Source organism: Protopterus annectens, chromosome 3.part1 (assembly GCF_019279795.1).
Source record: "Protopterus annectens isolate FY-2018-M chromosome 3.part1, PAN1.0, whole genome shotgun sequence".
Lineage (NCBI taxonomy): Eukaryota > Metazoa > Chordata > Ceratodontiformes > Protopteridae > Protopterus > Protopterus annectens.
Window position 1 is genome coordinate 1851165468 of NC_056732.1, and position 17332 is coordinate 1851182799.

Below are 17332 nucleotides of genomic sequence, written 5' to 3' on the forward strand. Positions count from 1 at the left end.
GCATTGGGATAATAAATCTGTACAGATTATACTGAAGCCTTCAGTACATCTCGGATCCCTTACACTGACTTTTTCCTTCTAGTGTCGAAGCACCTTTTCCTGTTTTTTTTCCAACATGCCTATTTATATTCCAAACCAATAACTCAAACTGTGCCTTAATAACTCAAACTGTGTCTGAAAGGAGAACTCCACCCAAAAGTCAAGTTTTTTCTTTCCAAAAAGTCTTCTCTGTAATCCAACACTAAATGCTTTATATACAGAACAACATCATTTAGTAATTATGTTTGCTTATCTGTTATCCAGCATTATTGCATTGTTTTGTTGAGAAAAGTCAGTGAATTTGAACAAGAATATTAACATCAAAGACCCTAATTCTACCTGTAATATTTAAAACTGCAAATGCAGCACAAACCATCTCATCCCAAGTAACACCCATTAATCACAGGGGTCAGATTTTGCACACTTCAACACTGAACTACAGTTGTTAATTTGAAAATAATAATTAACTAATAATAATCAAAGGAACCAAAGTAATTAAAATGCAAGTTGATTCTGACAGTGCAAAGTAGGCAGTCAAGGCAATGTTGTAAACTGATGAGAGAGAAACCTACTGGAAATGATCCCCTCATCATAAGGTTGTCTTTCTCTTCCCCTTAACATGACATCAGGAATGCAAAGACATTGACTGTAAAACATGGTCATGCTAGCCATGGCAGCCTCCTTCAGGTCATTTTTGGGGTATGACCACTTAGAAAATAACAGTAACCATTTACTTTGATACAGGGGCATTAGTAATGCAGAAAAAGTTCAAGATTTGCTGAAAAACATGTTTTTTTCAGTTTTTCAGCAAGGTTCACTTTTAATGAACATAACATTTTATTCAACTTAACTTGTATCCTTGTTATGTTTATAAACTGGTCTTTTGTATTCTGTTTTTGTGCCACTTTTTCTATAATATTGTCTCAACTGATGCTTATCTAATATAAAAATACACAGTTCTTTCCTAGTCAGGATTTTTTTTCTGAATTTGTGAACATTTCACAGAGTTTGTGAACTTATTTCCAAGGATTCCTGATAGTGAAGGAGTTCTGCCTTTTGTTGTAAAATATTTGTTATTGCACTTGAGCTGAAAAACAATTCATTTGCATTGAGTTTTTTTTTCACACTGGTGGGAGCAGAGGGATGATTCAACCCATCCAAGTTGGGAACTGCTGATGGAAGGCTTATTGTGTGTTTAGCTTTAGATTGGCCTGAGGGTTTAACTGTGTAAAAGTCTTTCATCCTGCCGGTATAAAGGCCTCACATTTGAGCGGTGCACAAATACTGCAACCCGTGCCTTGTATATAAGCAAACCTCTCCAGTTTTAAAATCCTGTAGAGAAAGACTTTCCATAGTCTACCATTGTACACAGCTACTCAAAGAGCAGCCAGTCTGTGCAGAGGGCAGCACCACTACAAGTCATCTAACAGTATACAGGTCATGTAATATTATGCAGTTAAACACTCTCACTTAGACCTTTATGTGCCTCTTCTTTATTCCTTCCCATCTGCTAAGGATCAAAAATAATGGATAGGTGCTTCTCTGTTATCTCTGTTTCTGGCCTGGTGGATATGGACATCCTGAAACAGTGTAGTGACTGCCTTATGTTCACTGACAACCATTTAATTTTACAACAGGCAAGCTCAGTGTGTGAGATATGTAGATACACAATGTCATTGGAGGCAAAGCCCTCACATATACACATGAAAAGTACAAACCAGGTTGTTAGCATTACACCCAAAACGCTCACTACCAACATTAAGTAACAAACACACAGACCCACATATGCAGAGGTACTTACTTGTAATCTACCCAAACTTCCAAGGCCTCCTAAAAGCATGTCTCAGCAGCCCTGCACACATTCAAAAAAGACAGCACCTCACACAGCACATAACTCTGAAAACCATAGTAGCTCCGCTTCCAAGCCCTTAAGGCAACACATTCTAGTTATCAGGGATTCTATTGTAAGACATATTGATGTCCCCCCTTTCCTTTCCAGGCTAAACAAGGAGAAGATCACAGTTTGTTGTCTGTCTGCAGCCGGGATCTGCCAGATTACACATGCACGTAGGTCTTTAAACCACAAGTACCAGTGTGATGTGGTCATAGTGCATGTAGACGTAAATGACCTAAGACATACCTCACTGGACTATATGAAGTCAGACATGATGGAGCTCTCTGAATATGTGTCCTAGGTGGGTATGAATCTAGCCCTGAATATCATCTTATCTTCACCAATAATGATGCCACATTACCAGCAAAAAATAATTGACTTCAACAATAGGCTTAGTTTCTGGTGTCACAACAAGGGGATCCAATGCCTGTCGGACTGGGGAGGCACGATTGCCAAGCCATGATGCTTTGCCAGAGATGGTTTGCACTTGTCACCACTAATGCCAAAAACATTATAGGTTCATAGGTTCATACTAGGCTATCTGCCCTAGGGCATTTATAAGCCTAGCCAGAGTGTGTGTGGCTTTCACCACCCCTTAGGATGAGAATACTATACCCATTAGTTTGCTGTGTCTCTGTCCAGCAGTGACACAGAGATGATTCCCGGGGTAAACCTACGATCTCCCATCCACTCATCAAGATTTCTCTTGAACAGAGTCAGTGAGGGGCTCTGCCTCACATGGACTGGGATTCTGTTCCATAGTGTAGGGAGTCCCTGGGTGATGAATCTGTCCCTCCAGCACGTCCTATTTATATCCGTGTTGAGGTTTAAGTCTCTTGCTCTCGTGGCTCTGGTGGATTTGGATTTTTTGAGGTAGAGCATGTCCATTAATTCTGGGATGGACATGGCCTTGTATGTCAGGCACAGATCGCCTCTGAGCAGACGGTATGCGACTGAATAGAGCTGGAGTTTCTTCAGTCGGGCAGCGTATGACATATGTTTGAGCCCCTTTATCCTTTTGGTGAGGAACCTTTGGGGTCTTTCCAACTGCTGCAGGTGTCGGGTAAGGTACATTCCGAATGGGGCGTTGTACTCAATCGTTGGTCTGATAAGTGAAGAGTACAGGGGTACAATGACCTCTCCTGATCTGGATGTGAATCCCTTCATGATCAGGTGGGCAATGTAGAAGGTCTTCCTAACCACTTTGGCAATGTGAGTGTCAAAAGAGAGGTTACTGTCAACTTGGGTCCCCAGGTCCCTGATAATTTCTTCCGTGTTTAATGGATTACCACCTATGTGGTAATTAGGGGTTACCTTGTTTTTCCCAAAGGGTATGACTATACATTTTTTGGCATTTAGCTTAAGGTCATGGCTCTGGCACCAGTTATCCATTTCTATGAGACCTTGGAGGATGTCTGTGTCTGATGGAGTGTCAATTATGGTGTCCAGTTTGCAGTCATCTGCAAATTTTGTCAGCCACAATCCCCCTATGTTTGCCTGCACTTCAGAAAAATAAATGCCGAACAAGAGGGGGCCCAGGACTGAGCCCTGTGGGACACCACTTGTGACCAGCTTAGAGTCTGACATGGCACCAGCAACTCTAACCCTGTGGGTTCTGTCCTTGAGCCAGTTTGCAACCCATCTTGTGACATATGGGTTTACATCTAAGCTGGTGAGCTTTTCTATGATGCCCGAGTGGGGTATTGTGTCGAACGCTTTTGCTAGGTCAAGGTAGGCTGTGTGAACTGCCTTACCCTCATCAATGGCCTTAGTGACTGTTTCAAAAAAGTCAACCAAGTTCAAGAGGCAGGATCTGCCCTTGACAAAGCCAAATTGGGTAGGATCCAGTGTCTGTAGGTCCCCAATGTCTTTATTTATGAGTCCCATTATGATCCTCTCCATAGCTTTGCAGACAAGGCTCGGGGGAGATAATTTCCAGGGTCCGTAGAAGCACCGCCTTTGTGGAGTGGGACCACAGTTGCCGTACGCCATTCTTTGGGTACGTATCCTGTAGTAAGGCTAAGATTAAACAGCAGCCTTATGTGTGGGTTTAGTTCCTCATTGAGTTCGTGTAGCACACAGCCGGGGACACCGTCCGGTCCCATTGATGCTGTGTTTTTTGCTTTAGAGAGAGCAGCTCTCACCTGGGCATCTGAGATGTTTGGGAGGCTAGACTATCGTAGGATAGATATTTCTCCTTTTGGGGGGAGGGAGGGGAGAAATTTGCACTGAACCTGTCTGCCAGTATGTTGGCAATGTCTGTGGGTTCAGTGATTTTGTATCATTTTGGACTAATTCTGAGCATATCTGGGAGTTTCCACCCAGGTTTCTAACATAGCTAAAGAAGGCCTTATGATTGTCTTTTGTGTCTTTAGCGATTTTTCTCTCAAAGTTGGCCTTGGATGATTTTATGAGTGATCGTAGTTTTTGCTAGTATTGATCAGAGATGCCTTCCCTTTTAGGGATTTTGCTCTGTCATGTAGTAGCTTTCTCCTCTTGTTGTAGAGTTTGTTTATGGCTGGGGTCCACCAGACTGGGCGCCTGCCTTTGGTGGAAAGGGTCTTGATTTTATTAGGGATTGCTTGATCCATACATTCCTGGAGGTGCTCGAGAAGGCATTTGTAAGGGTTTCAGCAGCGTGGGTTGAGGTTTCCACTGGCTCGGGGGCCTTGAAGGATACCACTCCAGTCTTAAGAAGTGTGAAGTTTGCTTTTGAGAAGTTCTTCACTGTGGCCTTTTTGCTGGGGTTGGGCGGGATGTGGATCTCCAGTGAGATTAATTTATGGTCTGATCTCACCAATGAGGGATATACTTCCGGTGTGGAGCAATTTGTCCCCATGTTTGTGATGATCAGGTCTAGTATATTTTCTCCTGTTGTGGGAATGGTGACTAGTTGTTCCATAGCATTTGAGTTTATGAACTCCAGGAACTTTTGGGCTAGGGTGTTGGGGCTTGAGTAATGTTCCCAGTCTATGTTTGGGTAGTTGAAGTCACCCAATATGATGGTGTTTGGAGAGACATTCATACTCTCCAGTGTCTTCAGGAAGGCTGTGTGGGTTTCCTGAGTTTGAGAGGGTGGTCTGTAGCATGCTACAAACTGTAGGGCAGTTTTACCTATTGTTAATTGCACCTGGATGGTCTCCGATGCTTCGTGCGTTGCCACTAACCTGGAGGTGTGGATATCCTTTATGAATATGGATACTCCTCCTCCTTTTGTGGTTCGGTCCGGATTTTGGGGCCGGAACGCATGATATGAGGTATAACCTGATAGTGCTGGGGTGCTTGACATCAATGTTCTCCATACTGAGGAGGGCTTAGAGGGCATGCATCTTGAGGTTTAGACTTCTGGCATTGAGCAGCATTACCCTTAGTTTTTTTCCATTTTTGTTTTCTAGGGCGGTAGGTTTATCATTTGAGCCTTGCCTAAAAAAGGCACTATGGGGGTGGCAAGAGCCTTTGCCAATATCCGGAAGCCCAGGGGTGACAGGTGCAAGCCGTCCCTCAAGCAGCGTGGCTTGTCAAACATGTCATCCCAGGCAGACAGACATTGATCCCCTTAGAATGACACCAGTAATTAAGCCAATTATTAAAGCTGATCATTTTGTCTCTGTATTGTGGCATCATTCTTGGTGAGGGTAGGATACTGCTCAGGGTCAGGGTCATACCGGCCTGGGCTACATAATCTGAGAGCTCCTCTATGTCTCTTTTCATGTAGTCCAGGGAGGTACGTCTCAGGTTGTTCACACCGGCATGGACAATGACTGAGTCATACTTGTACTTGCTGTGGAGTGACCTGAGTGCTTGTGTTATGTGGTGGATTCTAGCGCCCGACAGGCAGCTTACTGTGATCTTTTCTTTGTTCAGTCTGGTGAGTGGGATGTCAGTGTGTCTGACTATGGAGTCGCCTATAACAAGTGTGTCTGGCATTGTGTTTGGCCTTAAGGGCTGTGACTGTTTAGCACACTGACTTTGAGAACTATGTGTTGCATGTCTTATGTCTTGAGGTGGCAGTTGCTTGAGTGTCTGCTTTGGAGGCCTCTGTAGTTTTGGTAGATTTTTGATCAGTGCCTCCAGTATGTTTTTGTGTGTTTATGTGTTTGTTTTGCAGTTGTGATAGTTCTATGTGAAACTGGGCTTGTGGTGTGCGTGGTTTCCTTCTCCTCCTGTCTGGTCTTGCCAGTCCTGAGTTGAGAGAGCTCAGCCTCCAGTTTGGCTATATAGTTGCATCTCTCACATGTATTTGTGTTTTGTGGGAGAAGGAGTGGGTTGTCTGTGTACATGAGGCAATTGTAACATTGCCTCAAGATGCCAAGATTCACCAGCTGAACAGGAGAGGACGCTAGCAACTGACCCTTCGACATGCTAGAAAAAGTGAAAAAGTTTGCTGTGTAACTGAGACAGAAGGGACCTATAGGGAAATGGGTACTCAAGGGGATTCTAGGCTAATGTAGTACTTTGTTTAGTATATAAGTACTTTACCTATGTAAAAATGCTTTAGGAGCAAGTGCTGAGCTTTTGAGATAGAGAATAGACTGTTTAGATTGCAAGTAGAGAAGTTCTAAGGGAAAAATTGAAGAGCAGACTTTACGGAGCCAGAAATAGTTTAACCTTGTTTAACCGGCGCTGCCCGATGGTGCTCTATGGGCAACTCCGCGCTAAATCACGCAAAAGCGCACTAAAGCGGGCTTTATAGCAGGAGGTTGAAAAGAGCTAGGAACTGACCCAAAATGGCCAATAGACTACAATTTTCTGGCTGGAACCACTGCTCTAGGGACAAATAGGCTGCTCAGTGCTCCCCACTCCCCCTGGTGAACAAAGAAGCTTCCCTTTATCCAAATAAGGATACGGAATAGCACAGGAACCAAGCCAAAGCCCAGAGATCAGCAAACTCTGAAGACTGGACTATTCTAGTTCAGTAAGGTGGGAAAACAAGATATTTTTTTGCAGAAAACAGAGGAAAAACAGACAGTAAATGCTATAAATGCTTTTAAACAGCTAGCGCACTTGAGTGTGTTAGCCTACATGTAAAATTAAGCAACAAATAACTTTTTAAAGGTGCAAAACAGTTAATCAACACAAAAACAGTTTAAATAGAATGCAGAGCTGTATAAACAGGTGAAAATGCAGTCGCTAAGCAGTAAATAATTAAAAAGCCAGAAAAAAATACTTAAATCAGGAAAAAGTCACTCTTTTGCTCTCTGATGCTTGTAGAACTCTGCAGGACACCACGAGGAGCTGTGCTGAGTTGAATACAAGCGAAAAAGTGTGCTAAAGTGGGCTTTATAGCAGGGGGTTGAAAAGAGCTAGGAATTGACCCAAAATGGCCAATAGACTACAAGTTTCTGGCTGGTACCACTCCTCTAGGGACAAATAGGCTGCTCAGTGCTCCCCACTCCCACTGGTGAACAAAGAAGCTTCCTTTTATCCAAATAAGGATATGGAATAGCACAGGAACCAAGACAAAGCCCAGAGATCAGCAAACTCTGAAGACTGGACTATTCTAGTTCAGTAAGGCGGGAAAACAAGATTTTTTTTTTTTGTTTTTGTCTTTTTTGCAGAAAACAGAGGAAAAACAGACAGTAAATGCTAAAAATGCTTTTAAATGGCTAGCGCACTTGAGTTTGTTAGCCTACAGGTAAAATTAAGCAACAAATAACTTTTTAAAAGTGCAAAACAGTTAATCAACACAAAAACAGTTTAAATAGAATGCAGGGCTATATAAACAGGCGAAAATGCAGTCGGTAAGCAGTAAATAATCAAAAAGCCAGAAAAAATACTTAAATCAGTTATAGCAAATACAGTTATAACAAATGCTCTGAAATATACTGTATGTTTCCAAAATGTTTGAGAAGGACAGTCAGAACACAAGAAGGTTCAGGCGAAAGAGAAAAAAAAAAAAAAAAGTTTTGTTTTACTTTTTGAAAGGGAAAAAGGAGGAACAGAAGGCCTTATCAAATGTTCTCTCTGTATTAGGCAGAATAAGCTAATGACACTAGACTGGGAGGTGTGTCACATTAGGGGCGGGCAACTGCAAAGCCACCAAGTATAAGAGCAAGAACAGGGAGGGAGGGTGGGACAAAATAGCCTACAGACAGCAAGCACTAGAGAGACAAATGAAAGTTTTTAAACAGATAAGGATTTGTGAAGATACTGAAAAGACAAAGTGCTTTATATATATTAAATTTTAAAAACAGTAATCTGAAAAAATAATCAAAAAAAATCAAGATACTTATATTCTGAGCTCAGTTGCGGTCAACAACTTTTCCAGTCTGCACTGTGTGTAAAGACAGCTATCCTCATAGTGCCTTTTTAGGCCATGCCAAGTTGTGAAACACTCCAACGTAACAAACATTACTTACCACTACCTAAATGTACTGCTGCTCAGTGCTAGGAGTTTAAATAAAAATGCACTCCTTGGAAGCACTCCTTACTGTGGAGAATGAAGACATATGTGCAGTCATGGAGACATGGTTCAGAACCATAGAAAACACCCTGACTATCAAAGGCTGCAATGCCTTTCATACACTTCAATCCCTCTCAGTTCAGGATAAAACAAAGGGAAGGGGTGTCACAGTGTTCATAAAGGACAAGTACACTGCTAGACTGGACCAACAACATGACTCCCTTAAGCTGCTCCATGCCCATCTCACTATTGGTATGACCCCTATCATATCCTTGCTAGCTACATATCCCCTAAGATGAGTCTGGAAAACCACCCCTCCTACCTAAACCTACAGGAATCTTTTAACATTCAGCCTAATGCCATATTTTTTGGTGATTTCAACTACCCCTCCATAAACTGGGAGACTCATATGACCCGTAATTCATTTGCTCAGATGTTTTTGGACTTCATCAGCATAAACATTGTGAAACAACTAGTTAGCTCCCCAACTAGAGGTACAAATACCCTGACCTAGTACTCTTGAACATGGGGTGATGATGTTCCTTCCTGTGCATTAAATCCTCCCTGGTAAGATCTGACCACAAAATGATCTCCTTTAGTATTAAACCTAACCTAGAACCCCATTAAACTCCAAACCCATTATGAACTTTGTTAAGGCCAATTACATCAACCGAAATGACAGCTTATTGAACTTCCAAGTCTCTCCAAACCCGGATGACACAGATGCCTACTCTGAGCCGTACAGAAAAACACCTGTACAACCACATTCAAAGCTGCATAGAGCAGGCTGTATTTGGCTTAACCAAATTCTTTAAATGAAGTCCTAGTTGATTTGGTGTTCAACAAGGCTTTGGAGTATGTTAGAATGCAAACAAATCTTGGAACCTAAAGCCAGTGAAACCAATGGGTGTCAGCAATGCTTTATGTAGGCATTTCCTACCAGGTGTTTGATGAACTGCATTGGATAATCTTTTTATCAAAATGCATTTCTCGTATCTCCAGAAGTGGGTAGATGGATTCTTTTCTCTGTAAGAAGTGAACAAAATGTACCCCATGCTTCCTATTTTACAGATCAGTCACTTGTGATATATGCTGACCACTTGAACCCATGATTCATCTTAGGACAATTACTTTTTCTCATCCTTCTGTAGTTAAACATGAATCTCCTGTCTTCTTTCTAGCTGTTCTCTGAGACCAAACTAGTATTGGTTATGGGACTTTCTCCATTCCTGTCCCTCGGTCTGGAATACACTTCCTGCAAATATCATGACTGTTTCAGGTGTTATTTCTTTCAGACACAAACTTCATGCAGCACACCTTGCTGAGAAAGGTAAGTATTGAACCTGGTGCTACTTAAGGAACTCTAACACCACTCTGAAATAGTTATGTCCTTCATGTCTCATTGCAGATTACAGTTTCACTGACATCAGGGTGTTGGTTCAGGACAGAAGTTTGGTTGAACATTGGCACAGTGTCAAAATGTTTTGGTTTTGTGTGTGTTTCTTTATCTAGTGTACTTTAACGAGTACATTGATCCCTTATTAGGTTGAGATTTTCTTTTCCCGTGGTTTTCACTATATATTTCTGTACTATACAGCACTTAGTTTATTTTCTTTATGTAGCTGACTCTGGGTCAGACTGAAACGGTTATTTATATCACTGTATTTGTTGAATTGCCAAATGTAATAAATAAGTAATAAATCCTGGTGGAGCTGTATGTTTTTGACTGACTGCTACAAAAACAAATACTATAAAATTCACGATACACACACACACACACACACACACACACACACACACACACACACACACACACACATACACACATACACATATACTAAAAGTTTAACAATATGGAAATTACTTGAGGTGACTTGTATTCATGCAAGTTTTTTGATAAAAGTGTGTCTCTGTTCTTGCTTTATCATTTTCCTTCAGCTGTATTTTGAGAACAACCCTTTAGATAGCTAAGTATTCCTGGAAAAATACAGTTTATCTTTAAATTTTGTCTCATTTTAATTTGTAGGTTATAACATCCCAGTGGACCACCTTTGGTCACTTATTTTGAAAGATAAGATGCTTCCATCTGGTATCGGTGACACAGGAATGACTTTACCACAAAATCAGCTTCCTGGTAACAGAATTAGCAGTAAGTACATGAAATATATTCCATTTGTTAAAACTTTCAATTAAGTGTAAATTAAGAGTCTGGAGGAAGTACAGGAGGGAGTATTCTGTACACTTATATTCATAAAAGTGTTAAGCAAGTTTTTACATTAAAAGAAGTTAGACCTTGGAAAAAACAGACCAACACCCCTAGATAACGCTGTGTATCACAAGAAGAATATGTAATGAGCATTTGGAGAACATAGAACAAAGAACTAAGATATTGGGAACAGGTGATAAAAGGAGATCAGGCAACATCATGGGGTTGGGAGGGTGGCCTAATGGTTAAGGTGTTTGCCTTACAAACACAAGGTGCAGGGTTTGAGTCTCACAAGGGATAATTGGCTAGGCTTAAAATGGCTCGCAAGGGCAGTTAGCTTAGTACTAACCTATGAACCTATGAACCTATGGGATAAAGCTCTACAAATATTTGGGGTTATTGAACTTAAATCAGCTTGCATATACAGGTCTAATGTTAGAGCTCAAGGAAGATGTATTGAGGTTAGATGATAATTTGGTTAAGCCAGGAGTAGTAAATTTTATAACTTAGGCCAGAGCAGGAATGGAACAACAGAAAAGAGTAATAAATGCGGCATATAAGGCAATGTTAGAGTTGAGAAAACAGTACGATGCAAGGGTAAAAAGAGCATGGAGTGAATGAGGAGAAATTTGTCTTAATCCCATGTATGCATTTAAATTAAGAAATCGTAGAATTATTGCATGGAAATGTGTGGACAAGTATTTCTACACACCTATGAGACTGGAACAAATATTCCTGCAGAAAAGCCATAGGTTAGAGATGTCATGGTCAAGAAGGAGGTTCTAGGGGGTATATATATTTTTGGAATCTGTGGAGTTACTTTGCTACAAAATGATTTGAACAATACTATTGGTCTTATACTTTGAAGAAAAGCTAACCTTAGCATAGAGATCAACCAGGAACACCAGTGTGCAGTTCAAAGGCAAGAAAAACTGATAACATCTATAAAAGGCAAGAAGGTGGATGGTTTCCCTGTAAGGTCTAGAAAGGTCATGAAAGGACCAATACCACAAGTATAGAGATGATTTTGCTGAGTTTGTGTAAAAGAGCATGCATTAAAGAGGTGAAGGCATTGCTAACTTTAGTGTCAGTAGTGACTAAGAAAGACAGAACTAGTAAGAACAGGACTAGAAAATTAAAGACAAACCATCAATAAGAGAGGTGGAAATGTGATTACAGTGTTTAAAAATATAGAAGTGAAATAATTTCGAAATCGGAAACCGTTAAAAAAAATGGGCTGTATGGGATTCAGTAAAAGAAACTGACTTGAAGAGGGCATTGAGATGCACAAAATGGCTAAGATATTTATCTGTTTAATAAAGTAGGCTGTAGTACAAAGGAAGAAATCAGTGCTCTGGTTAGTTATTAGATGTGTAATGAAGTGAAAATAAAACAGGGTGGTTACTAGTTTAATCCTTCATCTCAAATTATATAGATGATAAAATACTTAAACCACAGGTGGTCATGCACATGCTCCTCACCAAAGGAACTCAGTTTTCCTATGACAGCTCATACCCACTATCCCTTTTTAACCTCCACCTCTACTATACAACAAATCTTTATGCAATTCCTCCTCAGTTATCTTCCAATCTTAGTCCCCACCTTACATTTCATTTTCTTTCTAACCTTCCCGTTTTATCCATCTCTTTCCATTACTTACCCCAACTCTCTTATAACCAGGTTCTGTGTCACTAAGTACCCTAGTATTCTTACCCATACCCTTGTATAACCAGGATCTGCGTCAGTAAGTGCCCTAGTATTCTTACTCCACTCTCGTATAACCAGGTTCTGTGTCAGTATTCTTACCCCACTATCATTAAATCATCAGCTGTGCAATGCCTCTCTACCTCTTCTAGCTTTAAGTACTCTCTACCTACCACCTAATATTTCAGATTCCTTACCTCAGTTTTATTTATTCCTAACATCTGTACTATAAGCCTCTTTACTTATGTGTTATAATGGGTCTACTTCACTTGACCTAAAACTCATTTGATTGACAACTATTTGACCAACACCCAATTGATCCTAATTTAATTTGACTGACAACTCATTTGACTGACTCCCATTTCACCGACTTGTAAGGCATAGACTTTTTGTGGGTTTTCCTTCACCTGTGACTTGCTTGTAATAAAAAGAATTACTATAATTTACAGTACCGACTGTTAGAATTCCAATACTCATGTACAAAGTAGTGTTGTAGTGTTTCTAAATGTGGGTTTGTCTCTTACATTTTTATGGGAAGTATCTAATGTAATTTGGCAAATGTTTTGTGCGTTCACAGCAGTAATAGGTTCATAGGTTGGTACTAGGCTATTGGCCCAAGGGCCTTTACAAGCCTAGCCATAACAATTCCCCAGATATTTCTTCCCACAATATTTACTTCCCTGGACCCCTGTGTAGCAGGGCGACTGACATGATCCCTGGGGTGAATTTCCTATCTCCCATCCAATCATCAAGGTTCCTTTTGAAGAGGGCCAAGGAGGCACTCTGCTTGACATGTATGGGCGGTCTATTCCAGAGTATGGAGAGTCTCTGGGTCAGGAACCTAACCCTCCAGCATGTTTTGTTCATTGTGATAACAAGGTTTAGATCCCCTGAGCGTGTGGCTCTGAGAGATTGGGATTTCTTTAAGTGGAGCATGTCCAGCAGCTCTGGGTTTGACATGGCCTTGTATGTTAAGCAGAGATTGCCTCTGAGTAGACGATATGCCACAGAGTATAGCTGGAGTTTTTTTAGATGGTCAGCATAGGGCATCTGTTTTAGGCCTGTGATTCTTTTAGTGAGGTATTTCTCGACCTTTCCAGCTGTTGCAGATGTCTTGTGAGGTACATACCAAACGTGCATTGTACTCTATAATGGGTCTAATGAGGGATGAGTACAGTGGGACAATTACCTCCTTTTTCTGAATGAAAAGCCTTTAGTGATGAGGTGTGCCACATAGAAGGATTTCCTAACTGTTGTGGCGATGTGGTTATCAAAGGTGAGACCACTGTCCACCTGTGTCCCTAAGTCTGTCATCACACTTTCGGTGTTTATTGTACTGCCACCTATGTGGTAATTTATGGGTACATGTTTTTCCCAAAGGGGATAACTATACATTTCTTGGCATTAAGCTTGAGCCCATGGCTCTGGCACCAAGCATCTGTTTCTGTAAGGCCCTTTTGTAGAATGTCCACATCATTTTGGGATTCAATAATGGCTCCGAGTTTGCAGTCATCTGCAAACTTTGTTAGCCAGAGTCCCTTAGTGTTGGCCTGTACGCCAGAGAAGTAGATGCCAAACAAGAGCGGTCCCAGGACTGAACCCTGAGGTACTCCACTTGTCTGGAGCTGGATTTGGAGTCGGCTACTTTTACAGTCTGGGTTCTGTCAGTAAGCTGGTTGGCAGCTCATCGAGTGACATAGGGATTTATGCCCAGCTTAGTAAGTTTATCTGTGATTCCAGAGTGGGGATAGTGTTGAAGGCCTTGGTAAGGTCCAGATAGGCTGTGTGGACCGTTTTACCCTCAAACACAGCTCTGGAGACTAATTTGAAGAAATCAGTCAGGTTCAGGAGACAAGATCAGCCCTTCACGAACCCAAACTGGGTGAGGTCCAGTGTTTGAAGGTTGCCAATGTCTTTGTTTATAAGTTCCATGATAATGCGTTCCATGCCCTTGCAGATCAGGCTCATCAGACTGATGGTATGGTAGTTCCGGGATCCAAGGTGGATCCCCCTTGTGGAGTGGGATAACTGTAGCTGTCCGCCACTCAGTGGGCACAAAGCCTGAGGTGAGGCTATGATTAAACATGACACTTAGGTGAGGTACCAGTTCATTTTGTAGTTCATGTAGTACACAGCCATGGATGTCATCTGGTCCCATGGATGCTGTATTCTTAGCTTTGGAGAGTGCAGTTTCTACCTGTGTGGCCGTGATTACTGGAATTTGGAAATCTTTTGGTATTGAGATGGGCCCTTTAGGGGGTGAGAGAGGGGTGAAGTTGGCACTAAATCGATCTGCCAGGATATTGGCAATATCCTAGGGATCTTAATGCCATTCTGTTGTAGCTTGGAGCCGATCTGAGCATTGCCATTTAAATTATTGACATAACTGTAGAATGCCTTGTGGTTGTCTTTGGAATATTTGGCAATTTTATTTTCGTAACTAGCTTTGGAGAATTTTATGAGGGATCTCAGCTTCTTACTGAGGCTGGTAAGTAAGGAGTTTTGCATACTGGGATTTTCCCCTTTTCTGTAACAGTTTCTTCCTTCTCTTGTATAGTTTGTTTATGGCAGCGGACCACCAGATTGGCTTCCTTTTTTTGGAGGAGAGCATCTTGGTTCTATTTGGGCTGGCACGGTTAATGCACGAGTGGCAGCGTGTACAGTACTGTAAGACAAGTTAAAGGTATATGTCCTTTTCTGCACTGTAGTGTGATCTTGGAGTTAGTATATATAATGGGGGGGGTGGTGGGGGGGTACAGCACCCCACATTGGGAGGTGTATAGCATGGGCCCCACTTGTTTGGTTTGCACGTTGTCCCAGTTCTGTTAAGAGGGTAAGTAGTTTTTAAGTTCTGGAAAGGGTTAGTTATTGTTGTTCTAAGTGTGCTTGTCTATGGTTTAAGATTTAGTATGTTGAAATTCAGCATTGTAAGCTGTCGGTGAAATGGGAGTCAGTCAAATGAGTTCTCAGTCAAATGAAATTTAGGTGAAGTGAAGTAGACCCATTATAACTCATGTCTAATGTCTGCTTGTCACATATTTTGCACATGAACTGTTTGTAGACTACATGTTTTGTACTTTGAATTTAACATTATGTTCCTGTATAATGTCACCACATAAGAAATACCTTTGTATAGTATAATTAAAGAACAATTACATGTTAGTTCTTAACTCTTAAGACATCTGGATGCAATCTTTGTAACGTTTTTTTTTTTTGTAAAAAAAAAAAAAAAAAAAAACGTTTTGTCCTGAGTATCCTGAGTATCTTAATCTGCAGGACGCTTTCTCCCTGGGCCCTTGGTGAAAATGGCCTTTGCCTAGTCAGAATTTAAACTTCAACAAAGACAAATTAATATAAATAAATCATTTGTTTAATTATTTTTGTTTAAGGAGCATATTAAATCAAACTAGAGATTAAAACTGAAGTGATATTTGGATGTACGTGTTTAACAATGGCAAGTTTTTGAATGTTCATTGTAAGCTCTGATTGTATGGCGGGCCTAGTGTACTAGCGTTGTGTAAATAACAAGTGCACTATACATGAGGTTTGTAAAGTATGTGACAAAATGTGGTAATGAAGGATTTACACTGCTTTAGAGGCAAAAGATGATACTGATAATATCCATTTGGCTGATATTCATAGGTTCAAAGGTAGGTACTAGGCCTTTGGTCCTATGGCCTATAAGCCCTAATAAAAGGTACCCTGGCTTTCACCACCCAAGAAAATTGTTTTCCTGTGTCACTGTTGAGCAGAGCCACAAAAGTGATCCCCAGGGTGAGTTTCCTATTTCCCATCCAGTCATCAAGATTTTTCTTGAAGAGTGCTAATGAGGAGCTTTGTTTGATATAGATAGGTAGTTTGTTATAGAGTATGGGAAGTGTCTGGGACATGATGTTCTATTTATAACAATGTTGCTTCAAAAAAAACATAATAAATAAATATTGCATTACTTGGAATATATGTAAATATATGTTGCACAAATAAATAAAAATTGACTTATGTATGCTTCCAGACCCTGAGACTAGTGCCCGAGCTCAGAAGGCTAATCACTGTAGGGTAGAAACTGTTACTTAATCTTGTAGTCCTGTAGTGAATACTGCAATATCCTTCCAAATTAACCTGCCAGATGGTTAAACAGTCTATGGACAGGATGCATGTTGCCCTGTATTATTTTGGTGACCTTTTGGATGCTGCTTGCAGAATAAAGATGTTATATTGATGGAAGACTGGAACCAGTTACCTTCTCTGCAACCCTCTCTATGCTTTGTAGTGCCTTCCTTTGTATAACGGTGCAGCTTCTAAACTGCACTGTGAAGCTGCAGGTGAGGATACATTCTATTGCACCTCTATAGAAGGTGGGGAGAATATGAGGATGAAGCTTAGCTTTTTTCAGCCTTCTTAAAAAGTGGAAGCATTGCTGCAGTTTCTTAACTAGTTGACTGGTGTTTCCTGACCACAAGACATCTTCTGATATGTGTGTACTCAGGAATTTCATACTCTTAACCGTCTCCACACTCTCACCCTTGATCCTGAGCACCTATCAACAAAACAGATTTCAACATACTTTCACTTAACTCTATTAAAATTGAGCTACTAACCAGTACCAAATTGTTAGGAGTTATAACTGATGAAAACCTTAGGTTTGATCTCCACATACAAAGTAATATCAATAAAACATAAAAAACTAGGGCTACTACACAGACATAAAACAAAACAAAACAAAACACGTGCAACACATATCTCACAAAGCCAGTGTGCCAAACAGTCACAGCCCTTAAGACTAAATAACACACCTGATATACTTGTAATAGGTGACTCTATCGTCAGGCACACTGACATCCCACTCACCAGGCTGAACAAGGAGAGGGTCACGGTGAGCAGCCTGTCGGGCGCTAGGATCCACCACATAACACAAGCACTCAGCTCACTCCAAGGCAAGTACAAATATGACTCAGTCATTGTCCATGCTGGTGTGAATGACCTGAGGCATTACCTCCCTGGACTACATGAAAAGAGACATAGAGGAGCTCTCTGAGCATGTAGCCCAGGCATGTATGACCCTGACCTTGAGTAGCATCTTACCCTC

General features: G+C 41.0%; 1 protein-coding gene across 1 annotated transcript in view; it reads left to right on the forward strand.

Annotated features, from left to right (window-relative positions):
• Window positions 1-17332, forward strand: part of LOC122798760 (zinc finger protein 501-like) — a gene marked incomplete at its 3' end in the record, with an annotated part of 94032 nt that overhangs the window by 64883 nt on the left and 11817 nt on the right. The window contains exon 3 of the mRNA XM_044067865.1: window positions 10363-10485. Within this exon, the coding sequence (XP_043923800.1) occupies window positions 10363-10485 (123 nt within the window). The remainder of the gene's footprint in view (window positions 1-10362; window positions 10486-17332) is intronic.